The sequence below is a fragment of the Notamacropus eugenii genome, chromosome 2, assembly GCF_028372415.1.
Source record: "Notamacropus eugenii isolate mMacEug1 chromosome 2, mMacEug1.pri_v2, whole genome shotgun sequence".
NCBI classification, from domain to species: Eukaryota; Metazoa; Chordata; class Mammalia; order Diprotodontia; family Macropodidae; genus Notamacropus; species Notamacropus eugenii.
This window is the reverse complement of record NC_092873.1, coordinates 357169870-357188304: the sequence shown is the minus strand read 5'-3', so window position 1 is coordinate 357188304 and position 18435 is coordinate 357169870. Positions and strand designations below refer to the sequence as shown.

The window sequence follows — 18435 nt, the reverse complement described above, 5'->3', positions numbered from 1 at the left end:
GCATCCAAAGGACGGGGGTTTTCATCCCTGGCTCCTAGCACATTGGCGTCAGCGTGTTCTTCCTTGGCAGACGATGTGAGAGATAAGAAGGAAGAGGGGCATTTCCTCGAAAAGGCATGATGGTGTGGACAATGGGTGTTGTTCTGGTGCTCAGCAGCAGGAGGAGCCACAGCAGGCTGGGCGGCAGCAGGTGGTCCTGCAGCAGGTGGTCTGGCAGCATGTGGGGCGGCAGCAGGGCCGGCAGCAGCTGGACACACAGCAGCTGGGGCGGCAGCAGGGCCGGCAACAGCTGGACACACAGCAGCTGGGGCGGCAGCAGGGCTGGCAGCAGCTGGACACACAGCAGCTGGGGCGGCAGCAGGGCTGGCAGCAGCTGGACACACAGCAGCTGGGGCGGCAGCAAGTTGGGCGGCAGCAAGTGGTTTGGCAGCAGCAAGGTGAGCAGCAACTAGACTGGCAGCAGGAAGGGCGGCAGCAGGTGGGTTGGCAGCAAACGGACTGGCAGCACCTTGGTCTGCAGCAGCTGGACAGACAGCAGCTGGGGCGGCAGCACGTGGTTCTGCAGCAAGTCGTCTGGCAGCAGACGGGACGACAGCAGCTGGGGCGGCAGCAGGGCTGGCAGCAGCTGGTCACACAGCAAGTTGGGCGGCAGCAAGTTGGGCGGCAACAAGTCGTTTGGCAGCACGTTGGCTGGCAGCACACAGAGGGGCAGCAGCTGGGTCTGCAGCAGCTGGGGGCGCAGCATGCCTCCTCACAGGCTTCCTGGCCACAGCTGCGCTCAGAGCACACGGAGCCACAACAGGAGTTGACCATGGTGTCAGCGGATGGATCTTCTAGCTTTGGTTCAAGGATAGGGATTGACTTGTGTTTGAGAAACTTCTTGCCCCACGGGCCTCTTTTATACCCCGATGAGCAACGGCTGTCAGCACGTGTAAGGGGATTTCCCTGTTATTGTTTATCATGATGGAAAAGTAAAATGCAATTAAGAAATTATTTTCTCCTGAATCTATTTTTCCTTGAACTTTGGGAATTCGTCATCTCATTTGTTTTTGCCCTCTAGAATCATCACTTATCTTTTCATCTTGCCTTAATTACTCTGCCAAATTTCTCTCCTTGGTCAATTCCTGGTTCACCTTGCCATTGCCTGCCCTCAATGACCAAGGGTATTACACATCTTTTTTTTCCGTGCATCATTCCACGACTCGTGGGGTGTGTGTGTGTGTGTGTGTGTGTGTGTGTGTGTGTGTGTGTGTGTGTGTGTGTGAGGGGTGGGCAGGGTTCTTCCTAAGGGATGTGGATAGTTTTAGAGGAGGAGCTGGGAACTCTACTCTGAAGGCGATGTTGAAGCTTAGACGGATTGCGGCAAAGAAAGACCCAAGAGTGATGGCCACAATTCAGACCAAAGAAATGTCGTTGTCTTGTATAAAAGCTCCAATTCGAAAGAGGTCTGCTTTCTTCTCGGGGTCTTTAGCCGGGATGGGACAAAGGGCCTCTGCGGATCTTTCCGACGTGGTGATCATTATCCACTCCAAGTGACCCACAGCATGCAGGAGATATGGCAAAAGAAAACTTCGAAACAGTTCTAGGGATTTCAGCATGCTGATGAAGAACTATGCACGTGATGGTGTCATCTTCATTATCTGCTGGGTACTCTCTATTCATGACTGATGATGGAGATGTCGGGAGAGGCGAATCGAATTGAGAAAGAAATATTTTGGTGAGGGCATGGTACCTGAGTCTGGGTCTAGGACTTTTAGACAAGAGCTCAAATCTCTCCCCTCGTCCTCGTCTGATGCCTCATCATGGTTTGCAGGTGAGGCTGACGACTCAAAGGCTATGCCAGTCAAGTAACAGCCTTGGCAGCTCCTGTCTTTTGGCAATGACCTTATTGGCCTTCCTGTCAGCGTTTCTGTTTCCCAGTGGTCAAAGTAAGCACGGAGGAAGAAGTTCAGGAGCAGCAGGCCAACCCTCTAGAGACGGAATTTTTCAGCCTTGACGGCCAGATCTTTCTGGCTTTAAACAGATAGAAAATACGTGAGACACTTGTAGGTCAAAGGAAAGAGGTTTCACAGGTTTTCCTTAAGGAAGCAGTCAAAGGAGTTCGTGGAATGTCCTGTATCACGCTCTCAAAGACAAGGGCAAACATCATTTCATGAAATATTGGATCATCATTTGTTGCAGCAATGATTATGGGATGTGGCGACAAAAAGCACCACCTTGAAAATAATTGCCTAAGGTGGTGTTTCTTACGGTATGGATGCCAGGGTTGAAGCTTTGCTTTTTTCCTAGAGTCCTGGCATTCGATCGATTTCTTCATGGCCTCCAATTCTGGAGAGATTTTATGAATTTTGACAACATCTTCTTTTTCCCCATTCCAGTCTACGTAGTCGTCTGGTTCAGTTGCTCTTCTTTTTCCTTCTGGCCCATGAATTCCGTCCATGTGAAATAATCCCCAAATTGGGTGGAGCTGGAAATGGTCGTACTTGACAGGTTGAAGGCAATGACTTGTCTTTTTGCCTGTGTTTGTTTGCTAAGACCCATGCCTTGTACTCAGTGGGTGTTCATTGAACACTTATTAGTTTCCTTTGAATAGTAGGGCATTTGTCACTACAGCCATGCCTGGAACTTTTCCATCCCCGTAGATGCTTTTGAAGCTTAGCAATGCTGACATACTTTTTGGAAACTCAGTCACCTTCCGTGCAGAGTGAGAGAGGAGAAGAGGCCTTGTTTTCGAGCTAGCGAATAGAATAGCTTTCATATTAAAGACTTCATTAAATGTTCAGTTCTTCCTGACCAAGCCTTCACATTTCCCATTTTGCAATATTTCCATGGTTCGTAACGATTCAGCTTAAGAACGTTTAACAGAACTACTCCAGATAGTCCAACAAGAAATGCACCACAGTTTTCGATAACAGCTTTCCTTTTGTGTCCGTAAGACACTGGAATGAAGTTATCAGCCTATCTATTTTGAAATTGCGTTGTTTGGATCATGGAATGAATCAAAGAGCGCTCCTTAGGTGCCACGGTTTTGTCTCACTGTTCAGTGTAATCTGCTTTGAAAGGACTGTCATCCATCGTTGTGGGTTTTGGAGCTAAAGAAATTAATTTCACTCAAGGTGGAAGTTTTCCGCTGAATCACCTTGATGTTAGGTAACGGCTAAGGTGGCCAGAATTCTGAAAAGAGTAAGTTGTCCGTAAACTGAAAGATTTTTCCAAGTCGGTGGACATGGCTTCAAGGTACCATTTGACAGTCAGGTACCATGCTTCTTCTCTGGGTCATAACTCATAGCTCATTTATTCATCATTCATATCACTGTTAGATATCTTTTCATCTTAGAACCACACACATACTTGCTATGTCCCGCAAACGTTGACACGCCTCATGCCACCTCTCATGGCTCCCCTTCCCCAAGCCCCCATCTATAGGCCTTGCTGATATGTTCCTGAAAGATGCTGAAGTCGTTCACCAAGACTTCCTTCTTCCTAGCGTCTTCTCCTCTCATGTTAGTCAGATGCCTTCTCCCGATATCTCCTGTTTCATTTGTGTCTCCAATGAAAAGAAGACTCTCCTTGGTAAGGACAACCACTCCATATCCACAGCTATCCCTTTCCGTCCCACTTACTCCTCCCGCCTGCCGCCTGCCAACTCCACACTTCCCGTGATCGCAGCGGGGGTGGCGCGTAGAGAGTGGGCGAGAATTTGGAAGGGAAAATGTGAGAAATTATCTTTTACTAATTTGAAATAAGAAGTGAGATCGTGCTGTCTTCGACTGTGATAACTTCTCAATGGAATTTCCCCGGAACACTTGAGTGCAGGCCGAAATCTCAGTTGGATGAATCCTGGAGCTTCTCTGGTTTATGTCTCCCATATCGGAGACATGAGCCTAGCTAGCAAATGTGTGCAGAAATGACATGGGACATGAAACTGTTTCATACAATCAGAAGACACTCTGGAGTTAATAGTGGAGTTCAGCTCTGGAGAGGTCATAATTTTATTTGCAAATACACAAGCAATGCTAGAAAAACGTGGCAACGTTATGATTTGGATGAACGTAGGAAGGGTCTTTTCTGTTTCAATGACCTTGTTGCCTTGGTATCGGACGCAGGAAATGCTGGGTAGACACGTTCTGATTCTGATGTTTGTCCGAGACTACTTTGCTATAGGTTTGGAATGCCAGGGAGAGGTCCAAGAGCTGGGGGACTCTCGTCCCTTTTGAATGACCGCATTCAAAATCCACAGCTGATCCCCAATTGGCAAAGAATGGAAAGGGAAGGTCAGAAAAGAAGTTGAGACGTATGCATCCAAAGGACGGGGGTTTTCATCCCTGGCTCCTAGCACATTGGCGTCAGCGTGTTCTTCCTTGGCAGACGATGTGAGAGATAAGAAGGAAGAGGGGCATTTCCTCGAAAAGGCATGATGGTGTGGACAATGGGTGTTGTTCTGGTGCTCAGCAGCAGGAGGAGCCACAGCAGGCTGGGCGGCAGCAGGTGGTCCTGCAGCAGGTGGTCTGGCAGCATGTGGGGCGGCAGCAGGGCCGGCAGCAGCTGGACACACAGCAGCTGGGGCGGCAGCAGGGCCGGCAGCAGCTGGACACACAGCAGCTGGGGCGGCAGCAGGGCCGGCAGCAGCTGGACACACAGCAGCTGGGGCGGCAGCAGGGCTGGCAGCAGCTGGACACACAGCAGCTGGGGCGGCAGCAAGTTGGGCGGCAGCAAGTGGTTTGGCAGCAGCAAGGTGAGCAGCAACTAGACTGGCAGCAGGAAGGGCGGCAGCAGGTGGGTTGGCAGCAAACGGACTGGCAGCACCTTGGTCTGCAGCAGCTGGACAGACAGCAGCTGGGGCGGCAGCACGTGGTTCTGCAGCAAGTCGTCTGGCAGCAGACGGGACGACAGCAGCTGGGGCGGCAGCAGGGCTGGCAGCAGCTGGTCACACAGCAAGTTGGGCGGCAGCAAGTTGGGCGGCAACAAGTCGTTTGGCAGCACGTTGGCTGGCAGCACACAGAGGGGCAGCAGCTGGGTCTGCAGCAGCTGGGGGCGCAGCATGCCTCCTCACAGGCTTCCTGGCCACAGCTGCGCTCAGAGCACACGGAGCCACAACAGGAGTTGACCATGGTGTCAGCGGATGGATCTTCTAGCTTTGGTTCAAGGATAGGGATTAACTTGTGTTTGAGAAACTTCTTGCCCCACGGGCCTCTTTTATACCCCGATGAGCAACGGCTGTCAGCACGTGTAAGGGGATTTCCCTGTTATTGTTTATCATGATGGAAAAGTAAAATGCAATTAAGAAATTATTTTCTCCTGAATCTACTTTTTCCTTGAACTTTGGGAATTCGTCATCTCATTTGTTTTTGCCCTCTAGAATCATCACTTATCTTTTCATCTTGCCTTAATTACTCTGCCAAATTTCTCTCCTTGGTCAATTCCTGGTTCACCTTGCCATTGCCTGCCCTCAATGACCAAGGGTATTACACATCTTTTTTTTCCGTGCATCATTCCACGACTCGTGGGGTGTGTGTGTGTGTGTGTGTGTGTGTGTGTGTGTGTGTGTGTGTGTGTGTGTGTGTGTGTGTGAGGGGTGGGCAGGGTTCTTCCTAAGGGATGTGGATAGTTTTAGAGGAGGTGCTGGGAACTCTACTCTGAAGGCGATGTTGAAGCTTAGACGGATTGCGGCAAAGAAAGACCCAAGAGTGATGGCCACAATTCAGACCAAAGAAATGTCGTTGTCTTGTATAAAAGCTCCAATTCGAAAGAGGTCTGCTTTCTTCTCGGGGTCTTTAGCCGGGATGGGACAAAGGGCCTCTGCGGATCTTTCCGACGTGGTGATCATTATCCACTCCAAGTGACCCACAGCATGCAGGAGATATGGCAAAAGAAAACTTCGAAACAGTTCTAGGGATTTCAGCATGCTGATGAAGAACTATGCACGTGATGGTGTCATCTTCATTATCTGCTGGGTACTCTCTATTCATGACTGATGATGGAGATGTCGGGAGAGGCGAATCGAATTGAGAAAGAAATATTTTGGTGAGGGCATGGTACCTGAGTCTGGGTCTAGGACTTTTAGACAAGAGCTCAAATCTCTCCCCTCGTCCTCGTCTGATGCCTCATCATGGTTTGCAGGTGAGGCTGACGACTCAAAGGCTATGCCAGTCAAGTAACAGCCTTGGCAGCTCCTGTCTTTTGGCAATGACCTTATTGGCCTTCCTGTCAGCGTTTCTGTTTCCCAGTGGTCAAAGTAAGCACGGAGGAAGAAGTTCAGGAGCAGCAGGCCAACCCTCTAGAGACGGAATTTTTCAGCCTTGACGGCCAGATCTTTCTGGCTTTAAACAGATAGAAAATACGTGAGACACTTGTAGGTCAAAGGAAAGAGGTTTCACAGGTTTTCCTTAAGGAAGCAGTCAAAGGAGTTCGTGGAATGTCCTGTATCACGCTCTCAAAGACAAGGGCAAACATCATTTCATGAAATATTGGATCATCATTTGTTGCAGCAATGATTATGGGATGTGGCGACAAAAAGCACCACCTTGAAAATAATTGCCTAAGGTGGTGTTTCTTACGGTATGGATGCCAGGGTTGAAGCTTTGCTTTTTTCCTAGAGTCCTGGCATTCGATCGATTTCTTCATGGCCTCCAATTCTGGAGAGATTTTATGAATTTTGACAACATCTTCTTTTTCCCCATTCCAGTCTACGTAGTCGTCTGGTTCAGTTGCTCTTCTTTTTCCTTCTGGCCCATGAATTCCGTCCATGTGAAATAATCCCCAAATTGGGTGGAGCTGGAAATGGTCGTACTTGACAGGTTGAAGGCAATGACTTGTCTTTTTGCCTGTGTTTGTTTGCTAAGACCCATGCCTTGTACTCAGTGGGTGTTCATTGAACACTTATTAGTTTCCTTTGAATAGTAGGCCATTTGTCACTACAGCCATGCCTGGAACTTTTCCATCCCCGTAGATGCTTTTGAAGCTTAGCAATGCTGACATACTTTTTGGAAACTCAGTCACCTTCCGTGCAGAGTGAGAGAGGAGAAGAGGCCTTGTTTTCGAGCTAGCGAATAGAATAGCTTTCATATTAAAGACTTCATTAAATGTTCAGTTCTTCCTGACCAAGCCTTCACATTTCCCATTTTGCAATATTTCCATGGTTCGTAATGATTCAGCTTAAGAACGTTTAACAGAACTACTCCAGATAGTCCAACAAGAAATGCACCACAGTTTTCGATAACAGCTTTCCTTTTGTGTCCGTAAGACACTGGAATGAAGTTATCAGCCTCTCTATTTTGAAATTGCGTTGTTTGGATCATGGAATGAATCAAAGAGCGCTCCTTAGGTGCCACGGTTTTGTCTCACTGTTCAGTGTAATCTGCTTTCAAAGGACTGTCATCCATCGTTGTGGGTTTTGGAGCTAAAGAAATTAATTTCACTCAAGGTGGAAGTTTTCCGCTGAATCACCTTGATGTTAGGTAACGGCTAAGGTGGCCAGAATTCTGAAAAGAGTAAGTTGTCCGTAAACTGAAAGATTTTTCCAAGTCGGTGGACGTGGCTTCAAGGTACCATTTGACAGTCAGGTACCATGCTTCTTCTCTGGGTCATAACTCATAGCTCATTTATTCATCATTCATATCACTGTTAGATATCTTTTCATCTTAGAACCACACACATACTTGCTATGTCCCGCAAACGTTGACACGCCTCATGCCACCTCTCATGGCTCCCCTTCCCCAAGCCCCCATCTATAGGCCTTGCTGATATGTTCCTGAAAGATGCTGAAGTCGTTCACCAAGACTTCCTTCTTCCTAGCGTCTTCTCCTCTCATGTTAGTCAGATGCCTTCTCCCGATATCTCCTGTTTCATTTGTGTCTCCAATGAAAAGAAGACTCTCCTTGGTAAGGACAACCACTCCATATCCACAGCTATCCCTTTCCGTCCCACTTACTCCTCCCGCCTGCCGCCTGCCAACTCCACACTTCCCGTGATCGCAGCGGGGGTGGCGCGTAGAGAGTGGGCGAGAATTTGGAAGGGAAAATGTGAGAAATTATCTTTTACTAATTTGAAATAAGAAGTGAGATCGTGCTGTCTTCGACTGTGATAACTTCTCAATGGAATTTCCCCGGAACACTTGAGTGCAGGCCGAAATCTCAGTTGGATGAATCCTGGAGCTTCTCTGGTTTATGTCTCCCATATCGGAGACATGAGCCTAGCTAGCAAATGTGTGCAGAAATGACATGGGACATGAAACTGTTTCATACAATCAGAAGACACTCTGGAGTTAATAGTGGAGTTCAGCTCTGGAGAGGTCATAATTTTATTTGCAAATGCACAAGCAATGCTAGATAAACGTGGCAACGTTATGATTTGGATGAACGTAGGAAGGGTCTTTTCTGTTTCAATGACCTTGTTGCCTTGGTATCGGACGCAGGAAATGCTGGGTAGACACGTTCTGATTCTGATGTTTGTCCGAGACTACTTTGCTATAGGTTTGGAATGCCAGGGAGAGGTCCAAGAGCTGGGGGACTCTCGTCCCTTTTGAATGACCGCATTCAAAATCCACAGCTGATCCCCAATTGGCAAAGAATGGAAAGGGAAGGTCAGAAAAGAAGTTGAGACGTATGCATCCAAAGGACGGGGGTTTTCATCCCTGGCTCCTAGCACATTGGCGTCAGCGTGTTCTTCCTTGGCAGACGATGTGAGAGATAAGAAGGAAGAGGGGCATTTCCTCGAAAAGGCATGATGGTGTGGACAATGGGTGTTGTTCTGGTGCTCAGCAGCAGGAGGAGCCACAGCAGGCTGGGCGGCAGCAGGTGGTCCTGCAGCAGGTGGTCTGGCAGCATGTGGGGCGGCAGCAGGGCTGGCAGCAGCTGGACACACAGCAGCTGGGGCGGCAGCAGGGCCGGCAGCAGCTGGACACACAGCAGCTGGGGCGGCAGCAGGGCCGGCAGCAGCTGGACACACAGCAGCTGGGGCGGCAGCAGGGCCGGCAGCAGCTGGACACACAGCAGCTCGGGCGGCAGCAGGGCTGGCAGCAGCTGGACACACAGCAGCTGGGGCGGCAGCAAGTTGGGCGGCAGCAAGTGGTTTGGCAGCAGCAAGGTGAGCAGCAACTAGACTGGCAGCAGGAAGGGCGGCAGCAGGTGGGTTGGCAGCAAACGGACTGGCAGCACCTTGGTCTGCAGCAGCTGGACAGACAGCAGCTGGGGCGGCAGCACGTGGTTCTGCAGCAAGTCGTCTGGCAGCAGACGGGACGACAGCAGCTGGGGCGGCAGCAGGGCTGGCAGCAGCTGGTCACACAGCAAGTTGGGCGGCAGCAAGTTGGGCGGCAACAAGTCGTTTGGCAGCACGTTGGCTGGCAGCACACAGAGGGGCAGCAGCTGGGTCTGCAGCAGCTGGGGGCGCAGCATGCCTCCTCACAGGCTTCCTGGCCACAGCTGCGCTCAGAGCACACGGAGCCACAACAGGAGTTGACCATGGTGTCAGCGGATGGATCTTCTAGCTTTGGTTCAAGGATAGGGATTGACTTGTGTTTGAGAAACTTCTTGCCCCACGGGCCTCTTTTATACCCCGATGAGCAACGGCTGTCAGCACGTGTAAGGGGATTTCCCTGTTATTGTTTATCATGATGGAAAAGTAAAATGCAATTAAGAAATTATTTTCTCCTGAATCTACTTTTTCCTTGAACTTTGGGAATTCGTCATCTCATTTGTTTTTGCCCTCTAGAATCATCACTTATCTTTTCATCTTGCCTTAATTACTCTGCCAAATTTCTCTCCTTGGTCAATTCCTGGTTCACCTTGCCATTGCCTGACCTCAATGACCAAGGGTATTACACATCTTTTTTTCCCGTGCATCATTCCACGACTCGTGGGGTGTGTGTGTGTGTGTGTGTGTGTGTGTGTGTGTGTGTGTGTGTGTGTGAGGGGTGGGCAGGGTTCTTCCTAAGGGATGTGGATAGTTTTAGAGGAGGAGCTGGGAACTCTACTCTGAAGGCGATGTTGAAGCTTAGACGGATTGCGGCAAAGAAAGACCCAAGAGTGATGGCCACAATTCAGACCAAAGAAATGTCGTTGTCTTGTATAAAAGCTCCAATTCGAAAGAGGTCTGCTTTCTTCTCGGGGTCTTTAGCCGGGATGGGACAAAGGGCCTCTGCGGATCTTTCCGACGTGGTGATCATTATCCACTCCAAGTGACCCACAGCATGCAGGAGATATGGCAAAAGAAAACTTCGAAACAGTTCTAGGGATTTCAGCATGCTGATGAAGAATTATGCACGTGATGGTGTCATCTTCATTATCTGCTGGGTACTCTCTATTCATGACTGATGATGGAGATGTCGGGAGAGGCGAATCGAATTGAGAAAGAAATATTTTGGTGAGGGCATGGTACCTGAGTCTGGGTCTAGGACTTTTAGACAAGAGCTCAAATCTCTCCCCTCGTCCTCGTCTGATGCCTCATCATGGTTTGCAGGTGAGGCTGACGACTCAAAGGCTATGCCAGTCAAGTAACAGCCTTGGCAGCTCCTGTCTTTTGGCAATGACCTTATTGGCCTTCCTGTCAGCGTTTCTGTTTCCCAGTGGTCAAAGTAAGCACGGAGGAAGAAGTTCAGGAGCAGCAGGCCAACCCTCTAGAGACGGAATTTTTCAGCCTTGACGGCCAGATCTTTCTGGCTTTAAACAGATAGAAAATACGTGAGACACTTGTAGGTCAAAGGAAAGAGGTTTCACAGGTTTTCCTTAAGGAAGCAGTCAAAGGAGTTCGTGGAATGTCCTGTATCACGCTCTCAAAGACAAGGGCAAACATCATTTCATGAAATATTGGATCATCATTTGTTGCAGCAATGATTATGGGATGTGGCGACAAAAAGCACCACCTTGAAAATAATTGCCTAAGATGATGTTTCTTACGGTATGGATGCCAGGGTTGAAGCTTTGCTTTTTTCCTAGAGTCCTGGCATTCGATCGATTTCTTCATGGCCTCCAATTCTGGAGAGATTTTATGAATTTTGACAACATCTTCTTTTTCCCCATTCCAGTCTACGTAGTCGTCTGGTTCAGTTGCTCTTCTTTTTCCTTCTGGCCCATGAATTCCGTCCATGTGAAATAATCCCCAAATTGGGTGGAGCTGGAAATGGTCGTACTTGACAGGTTGAAGGCAATGACTTGTCTTTTTGCCTGTGTTTGTTTGCTAAGACCCATGCCTTGTACTCAGTGGGTGTTCATTGAACACTTATTAGTTTCCTTTGAATAGTAGGGCATTTGTCACTACAGCCATGCCTGGAACTTTTCCATCCCCGTAGATGCTTTTGAAGCTTAGCAATGCTGACATACTTTTTGGAAACTCAGTCACCTTCCGTGCAGAGTGAGAGAGGAGAAGAGGCCTTGTTTTCGAGCTAGCGAATAGAATAGCTTTCATATTAAAGACTTCATTAAATGTTCAGTTCTTCCTGACCAAGCCTTCACATTTCCCATTTTGCAATATTTCCATGGTTCGTAACGATTCAGCTTAAGAACGTTTAACAGAACTACTCCAGATAGTCCAACAAGAAATGCACCACAGTTTTCGATAACAGCTTTCCTTTTGTGTCCGTAAGACACTGGAATGAAGTTATCAGCCTATCTATTTTGAAATTGCGTTGTTTGGATCATGGAATGAATCAAAGAGCGCTCCTTAGGTGCCACGGTTTTGTCTCACTGTTCAGTGTAATCTGCTTTGAAAGGACTGTCATCCATCGTTGTGGGTTTTGGAGCTAAAGAAATTAATTTCACTCAAGGTGGAAGTTTTCCGCTGAATCACCTTGATGTTAGGTAACGGCTAAGGTGGCCAGAATTCTGAAAAGAGTAAGTTGTCCGTAAACTGAAAGATTTTTCCAAGTCGGTGGACATGGCTTCAAGGTACCATTTGACAGTCAGGTACCATGCTTCTTCTCTGGGTCATAACTCATAGCTCATTTATTCATCATTCATATCACTGTTAGATATCTTTTCATCTTAGAACCACACACATACTTGCTATGTCCCGCAAACGTTGACACGCCTCATGCCACCTCTCATGGCTCCCCTTCCCCAAGCCCCCATCTATAGGCCTTGCTGATATGTTCCTGAAAGATGCTGAAGTCGTTCACCAAGACTTCCTTCTTCCTAGCGTCTTCTCCTCTCATGTTAGTCAGATGCCTTCTCCCGATATCTCCTGTTTCATTTGTGTCTCCAATGAAAAGAAGACTCTCCTTGGTAAGGACAACCACTCCATATCCACAGCTATCCCTTTCCGTCCCACTTACTCCTCCCGCCTGCCGCCTGCCAACTCCACACTTCCCGTGATCGCAGCGGGGGTGGCGCGTAGAGAGTGGGCGAGAATTTGGAAGGGAAAATGTGAGAAATTATCTTTTACTAATTTGAAATAAGAAGTGAGATTGTGCTGTCTTCGACTGTGATAACTTCTCAATGGAATTTCCCCGGAACACTTGAGTGCAGGCCGAAATCTCAGTTGGATGAATCCTGGAGCTTCTCTGGTTTATGTCTCCCATATCGGAGACATGAGCCTAGCTAGCAAATGTGTGCAGAAATGACATGGGACATGAAACTGTTTCATACAATCAGAAGACACTCTGGAGTTAATAGTGGAGTTCAGCTCTGGAGAGGTCATAATTTTATTTGCAAATACACAAGCAATGCTAGATAAACGTGGCAACGTTATGATTTGGATGAACGTAGGAAGGGTCTTTTCTGTTTCAATGACCTTGTTGCCTTGGTATCGGACGCAGGAAATGCTGGGTAGACACGTTCTGATTCTGATGTTTGTCCGAGACTACTTTGCTATAGGTTTGGAATGCCAGGGAGAGGTCCAAGAGCTGGGGGACTCTCGTCCCTTTTGAATGACCGCATTCAAAATCCACAGCTGATCCCCAATTGGCAAAGAATGGAAAGGGAAGGTCAGAAAAGAAGTTGAGACGTATGCATCCAAAGGACGGGGGTTTTCATCCCTGGCTCCTAGCACATTGGCGTCAGCGTGTTCTTCCTTGGCAGACGATGTGAGAGATAAGAAGGAAGAGGGGCATTTCCTCGAAAAGGCATGATGGTGTGGACAATGGGTGTTGTTCTGGTGCTCAGCAGCAGGAGGAGCCACAGCAGGCTGGGCGGCAGCAGGTGGTCCTGCAGCAGGTGGTCTGGCAGCATGTGGGGCGGCAGCAGGGCTGGCAGCAGCTGGACACACAGCAGCTGGGGCGGCAGCAGGGCCGGCAGCAGCTGGACACACAGCAGCTGGGGCGGCAGCAGGGCTGGCAGCAGCTGGACACACAGCAGCTGGGGCGGCAGCAGGGCTGGCAGCAGCTGGACACACAGCAGCTGGGGCGGCAGCAAGTTGGGCGGCAGCAAGTGGTTTGGCAGCAGCAAGGTGAGCAGCAACTAGACTGGCAGCAGGAAGGGCGGCAGCAGGTGGGTTGGCAGCAAACGGACTGGCAGCACCTTGGTCTGCAGCAGCTGGACAGACAGCAGCTGGGGCGGCAGCACGTGGTTCTGCAGCAAGTCGTCTGGCAGCAGACGGGACGACAGCAGCTGGGGCGGCAGCAGGGCTGGCAGCAGCTGGTCACACAGCAAGTTGGGCGGCAGCAAGTTGGGCGGCAACAAGTCGTTTGGCAGCACGTTGGCTGGCAGCACACAGAGGGGCAGCAGCTGGGTCTGCAGCAGCTGGGGGCGCAGCATGCCTCCTCACAGGCTTCCTGGCCACAGCTGCGCTCAGAGCACACGGAGCCACAACAGGAGTTGACCATGGTGTCAGCGGATGGATCTTCTAGCTTTGGTTCAAGGATAGGGATTGACTTGTGTTTGAGAAACTTCTTGCCCCACGGGCCTCTTTTATACCCCGATGAGCAACGGCTGTCAGCACGTGTAAGGGGATTTCCCTGTTATTGTTTATCATGATGGAAAAGTAAAATGCAATTAAGAAATTATTTTCTCCTGAATCTACTTTTTCCTTGAACTTTGGGAATTCGTTATCTCATTTGTTTTTGCCCTCTAGAATCATCACTTATCTTTTCATCTTGCCTTAATTACTCTGCCAAATTTCTCTCCTTGGTCAATTCCTGGTTCACCTTGCCATTGCCTGACCTCAATGACCAAGGGTATTACACATCTTTTTTTTCCGTGCATGATTCCACGACTCGTGGGGTGTGTGTGTGTGTGTGTGTGTGTGTGTGTGTGTGTGTGTGTGTGTGTGAGGGGTGGGCAGGGTTCTTCCTAAGGGATGTGGATAGTTTTAGAGGAGAAGCTGGGAACTCTACTCTGAAGGCGATGTTGAAGCTTAGACGGATTGCGGCAAAGAAAGACCCAAGAGTGATGGCCACAATTCAGACCAAAGAAATGTCGTTGTCTTGTATAAAAGCTCCAATTCGAAAGAGGTCTGCTTTCTTCTCGGGGTCTTTAGCCGGGATGGGACAAAGGGCCTCTGCGGATCTTTCCGACGTGGTGATCATTATCCACTCCAAGTGACCCACAGCATGCAGGAGATATGGCAAAACAAAACTTCGAAACAGTTCTAGGGATTTTAGCATGCTGATGAAGAACTATGCACGTGATGGTGTCATCTTCATTATCTGCTGGGTACTCTCTATTCATGACTGATGATGGAGATGTCGGGAGAGGCGAATCGAATTGAGAAAGAAATATTTTGGTGAGGGCATGGTACCTGAGTCTGGGTCTAGGACTTTTAGACAAGAGCTCAAATCTCTCCCCTCGTCCTCGTCTGATGGCTCATCATGGTTTGCAGGTGAGGCTGACGACTCAAAGGCTATGCCAGTCAAGTAACAGCCTTGGCAGCTCCTGTCTTTTGGCAATGACCTTATTGGCCTTCCTGTCAGCGTTTCTGTTTCCCAGTGGTCAAAGTAAGCACGGAGGAAGAAGTTCAGGAGCAGCAGGCCAACCCTCTAGAGACGGAATTTTTCAGCCTTGACGGCCAGATCTTTCTGGCTTTAAACAGATAGAAAATACGTGAGACACTTGTAGGTCAAAGGAAAGAGTTTTCACAGGTTTTCCTTAAGGAAGCAGTCAAAGGAGTTCGTGGAATGTCCTGTATCACACTCTCAAAGACAAGGGCAAACATCATTTCATGAAATATTGGATCATCATTTGTTGCAGCAATGATTATGGGATGTGGCGACAAAAAGCACCACCTTGAAAATAATTGCCTAAGGTGGTGTTTCTTACGGTATGGATGCCAGGGTTGAAGCTTTGCTTTTTTCCTAGAGTCCTGGCATTCGATCGATTTCTTCATGGCCTCCAATTCTGGAGAGATTTTATGAATTTTGACAACATCTTCTTTTTCCCCATTCCAGTCTACGTAGTCGTCTGGTTCAGTTGCTCTTCTTTTTCCTTCTGGCCCATGAATTCCGTCCATGTGAAATAATCCCCAAATTGGGTGGAGCTGGAAATGGTCGTACTTGACAGGTTGAAGGCAATGACTTGTCTTTTTGCCTGTGTTTGTTTGCTAAGACCCATGCCTTGTACTCAGTGGGTGTTCATTGAACACTTATTAGTTTCCTTTGAATAGTAGGGCATTTGTCACTACAGCCATGCCTGGAACTTTTCCATCCCCGTAGATGCTTTTGAAGCTTAGCAATGCTGACATACTTTTTGGAAACTCAGTCACCTTCCGTGCAGAGTGAGAGAGGAGAAGAGGCCTTGTTTTCGAGCTAGCGAATAGAATAGCTTTCATATTAAAGACTTCATTAAATGTTCAGTTCTTCCTGACCAAGCCTTCACATTTCCCATTTTGCAATATTTCCATGGTTCATAACGATTCAGCTTAAGAACGTTTAACAGAACTACTCCCGATAGTCCAACAAGAAATGCACCACAGTTTTCGATAACAGCTTTCCTTTTGTGTCCGTAAGACACTGGAATGAAGTTATCAGCCTATCTATTTTGAAATTGCGTTGTTTGGATCATGGAATGAATCAAAGAGCGCTCCTTAGGTGCCACGGTTTTGTCTCACTGTTCAGTGTAATCTGCTTTCAAAGGACTGTCATCCATCGTTGTGGGTTTTGGAGCTAAAGAAATTAATTTCACTCAAGGTGGAAGTTTTCCGCTGAATCACCTTGATGTTAGGTAACGGCTAAGGTGGCCAGAATTCTGAAAAGAGTAAGTTGTCCGTAAACTGAAAGATTTTTCCAAGTCGGTGGACATGGCTTCAAGGTACCATTTGACAGTCAGGTACCATGCTTCTTCTCTGGGTCATAACTCATAGCTCATTTATTCATCATTCATATCACTGTTAGATATCTTTTCATCTTAGAACCACACACATACTTGCTATGTCCCGCAAACGTTGACACGCCTCATGCCACCTCTCATGGCTCCCCTTCCCCAAGCCCCCATCTATAGGCCTTGCTGATATGTTCCTGAAAGATGCTGAAGTCGTTCACCAAGACTTCCTTCTTCCTAGCGTCTTCTCCTCTCATGTTAGTCAGATGCCTTCTCCCGATATCTCCTGTTTCATTTGTGTCTCCAATGAAAAGAAGACTCTCCTTGGTAAGGACAACCACTCCATATCCACAGCTATCCCTTTCCGTCCCACTTACTCCTCCCGCCTGCCGCCTGCCAACTCCACACTTCCCGTGATCGCAGCGGGGGTGGCGCGTAGAGAGTGGGCGAGAATTTGGAAGGGAAAATGTGAGAAATTATCTTTTACTAATTTGAAATAAGAAGTGAGATTGTGCTGTCTTCGACTGTGATAACTTCTCAATGGAATTTCCCCGGAACACTTGAGTGCAGGCCGAAATCTCAGTTGGATGAATCCTGGAGCTTCTCTGGTTTATGTCTCCCATATCGGAGACATGAGCCTAGCTAGCAAATGTGTGCAGAAATGACATGGGACATGAAACTGTTTCATACAATCAGAAGACACTCTGGAGTTAATAGTGGAGTTCAGCTCTGGAGAGGTCATAATTTTATTTGCAAATACACAAGCAATGCTAGAAAAACGTGGCAACGTTATGATTTGGATGAACGTAAGAAGGGTCTTTTCTGTTTCAATGACCTTGTTGCCTTGGTATCGGACGCAGGAAATGCTGGGGAGACATGTTCTGATTCTGATGTTTGTCCGAGACTACTTTGCTATAGGTTTGGAATGCCAGGGAGAGGTCCAAGAGCTGGGGGACTCTCGTCCCTCTTGAATGACCGCATTCAAAATCCACAGCTGATCCCCAATTGGCAAAGAATGGAAAGGGAAGGTCAGAAAAGAAGTTGAGACGTATGCATCCAAAGGACGGGGGTTTTCATCCCTGGCTCCTAGCACATTGGCGTCAGCGTGTTCTTCCTTGGCAGACGATGTGAGAGATAAGAAGGAAGAGGGGCATTTCCTCGAAAAGGCATGATGGTGTGGACAATGGGTGTTGTTCTGGTGCTCAGCAGCAGGAGGAGCCACAGCAGGCTGGGCGGCAGCAGGTGGTCCTGCAGCAGGTGGTCTGGCAGCATGTGGGGCGGAAGCAGGGCTGGCAGCAGCTGGACACACAGCAGCTGGGGCGGCAGCAAGGCCGGCAGCAGCTGGACACACAGCAGCTGGGGCGGCAGCAGGGCCGGCAGCAGCTGGACACACAGCAGCTGGGGCGGCAGCAGGGCCGGCAGCAGCTGGACACACAGCAGCTCGGGCGGCAGCAAGTTGGGCGGCAGCAAGTGGTTTGGCAGCAGCAAGGTGAGCAGCAACTAGACTGGCAGCAGGAAGGGCGGCAGCAGGTGGGTTGGCAGCAAACGGACTGGCAGCACCTTGGTCTGCAGCAGCTGGACAGACAGCAGCTGGGGCGGCAGCACGTGGTTCTGCAGCAAGTCGTCTGGCAGCAGACGGGACGACAGCAGCTGGGGCGGCAGCAGGGCTGGCAGCAGCTGGTCACACAGCAAGTTGGGCGGCAGCAAGTTGGGCGGCAACAAGTCGTTTGGCAGCACGTTGGCTGGCAGCACACAGAGGGGCAGCAGCTGGGTCTGCAGCAGCTGGGGGCGCAGCATGCCTCCTCACAGGCTTCCTGGCCACAGCTGCGCTCAGAGCACACGGAGCCACAACAGGAGTTGACCATGGTGTCAGCGGATGGATCTTCTAGCTTTGGTTCAAGGATAGGGATTGACTTGTGTTTGAGAAACTTCTTGCCCCACGGGCCTCTTTTATACCCCGATGAGCAACGGCTGTCAGCACGTGTAAGGGGATTTCCCTGTTATTGTTTATCATGATGGAAAAGTAAAATGCAATTAAGAAATTATTTTCTCCTGAATCTACTTTTTCCTTGAACTTTGGGAATTCGTTATCTCATTTGCTTTTGCCCTCTAGAATCATCACTTATCTTTTCATCTTGCCTTAATTACTCTGCCAAATTTCTCTCCTTGGTCAATTCCTGGTTCACCTTGCCATTGCCTGCCCTCAATGACCAAGGGTATTACACATCTTTTTTTTCCGTGCATCATTCCACGA

General features: G+C 48.8%; 4 protein-coding genes across 12 annotated transcripts; all 4 read right to left on the bottom strand.

Annotated features, from left to right (window-relative positions):
• Positions 1-150: 150 nt before the first annotated feature.
• LOC140528511 (uncharacterized) lies at positions 151-989 on the bottom strand. 2 transcript variants are annotated; one of them, XM_072646403.1, is made up of 2 exons: positions 338-989; positions 151-196 (listed from the first exon to the last, which is right to left on the bottom strand). In XM_072646403.1, the coding sequence occupies exons 1-2, from the start codon at positions 811-813 to the stop codon at positions 151-153; spliced, it is 522 nt and encodes a 173-aa protein (XP_072502504.1). In that variant the 5' UTR covers positions 814-989. The 2 variants fall into 2 exon arrangements, with proteins under 2 accessions (XP_072502504.1, XP_072502503.1); XM_072646402.1 differs by having other exon boundaries at positions 151-989.
• Positions 990-4448: 3459 nt separating this feature from the next.
• Positions 4449-5121, bottom strand: LOC140528510 (uncharacterized). Of its 3 annotated transcripts, XM_072646401.1 has the most exons (3): positions 5046-5111; positions 4552-4913; positions 4449-4494 (listed from the first exon to the last, which is right to left on the bottom strand). In XM_072646401.1, exons 1-3 carry the CDS (start codon positions 5109-5111, stop codon positions 4449-4451), a joined length of 474 nt encoding a protein of 157 aa, XP_072502502.1. The 3 variants fall into 3 exon arrangements, with proteins under 3 accessions (XP_072502502.1, XP_072502501.1, XP_072502500.1); XM_072646400.1 differs by having other exon boundaries at positions 4678-5121; XM_072646399.1 differs by having other exon boundaries at positions 4449-5121.
• Positions 5122-8755: 3634 nt separating this feature from the next.
• On the bottom strand, positions 8756-9587 carry LOC140524012 (uncharacterized). Of its 4 annotated transcripts, none has more exons than XM_072638533.1 (2): positions 8985-9587; positions 8756-8936 (listed from the first exon to the last, which is right to left on the bottom strand). In XM_072638533.1, exons 1-2 carry the CDS (start codon positions 9458-9460, stop codon positions 8756-8758), a joined length of 657 nt encoding a protein of 218 aa, XP_072494634.1. In that variant the 5' UTR covers positions 9461-9587. The 4 variants fall into 4 exon arrangements, with proteins under 4 accessions (XP_072494634.1, XP_072494635.1, XP_072494636.1 ...); XM_072638534.1 differs by having other exon boundaries at positions 8756-8925; positions 9022-9587; XM_072638535.1 differs by having other exon boundaries at positions 8756-9262; positions 9395-9587.
• Positions 9588-13090: 3503 nt separating this feature from the next.
• On the bottom strand, positions 13091-18175 carry LOC140528508 (uncharacterized). 3 transcript variants are annotated; one of them, XM_072646398.1, is made up of 3 exons: positions 13688-14062; positions 13194-13555; positions 13091-13136 (listed from the first exon to the last, which is right to left on the bottom strand). In XM_072646398.1, exons 1-3 carry the CDS (start codon positions 13751-13753, stop codon positions 13091-13093), a joined length of 474 nt encoding a protein of 157 aa, XP_072502499.1. In that variant the 5' UTR covers positions 13754-14062. The 3 variants fall into 3 exon arrangements, with proteins under 3 accessions (XP_072502499.1, XP_072502496.1, XP_072502498.1); XM_072646395.1 differs by adding an exon at positions 17392-18175 and having other exon boundaries at positions 13091-13698; XM_072646397.1 differs by having other exon boundaries at positions 13278-14062.
• Between the last annotated feature and the right edge of the window lie 260 nt (positions 18176-18435).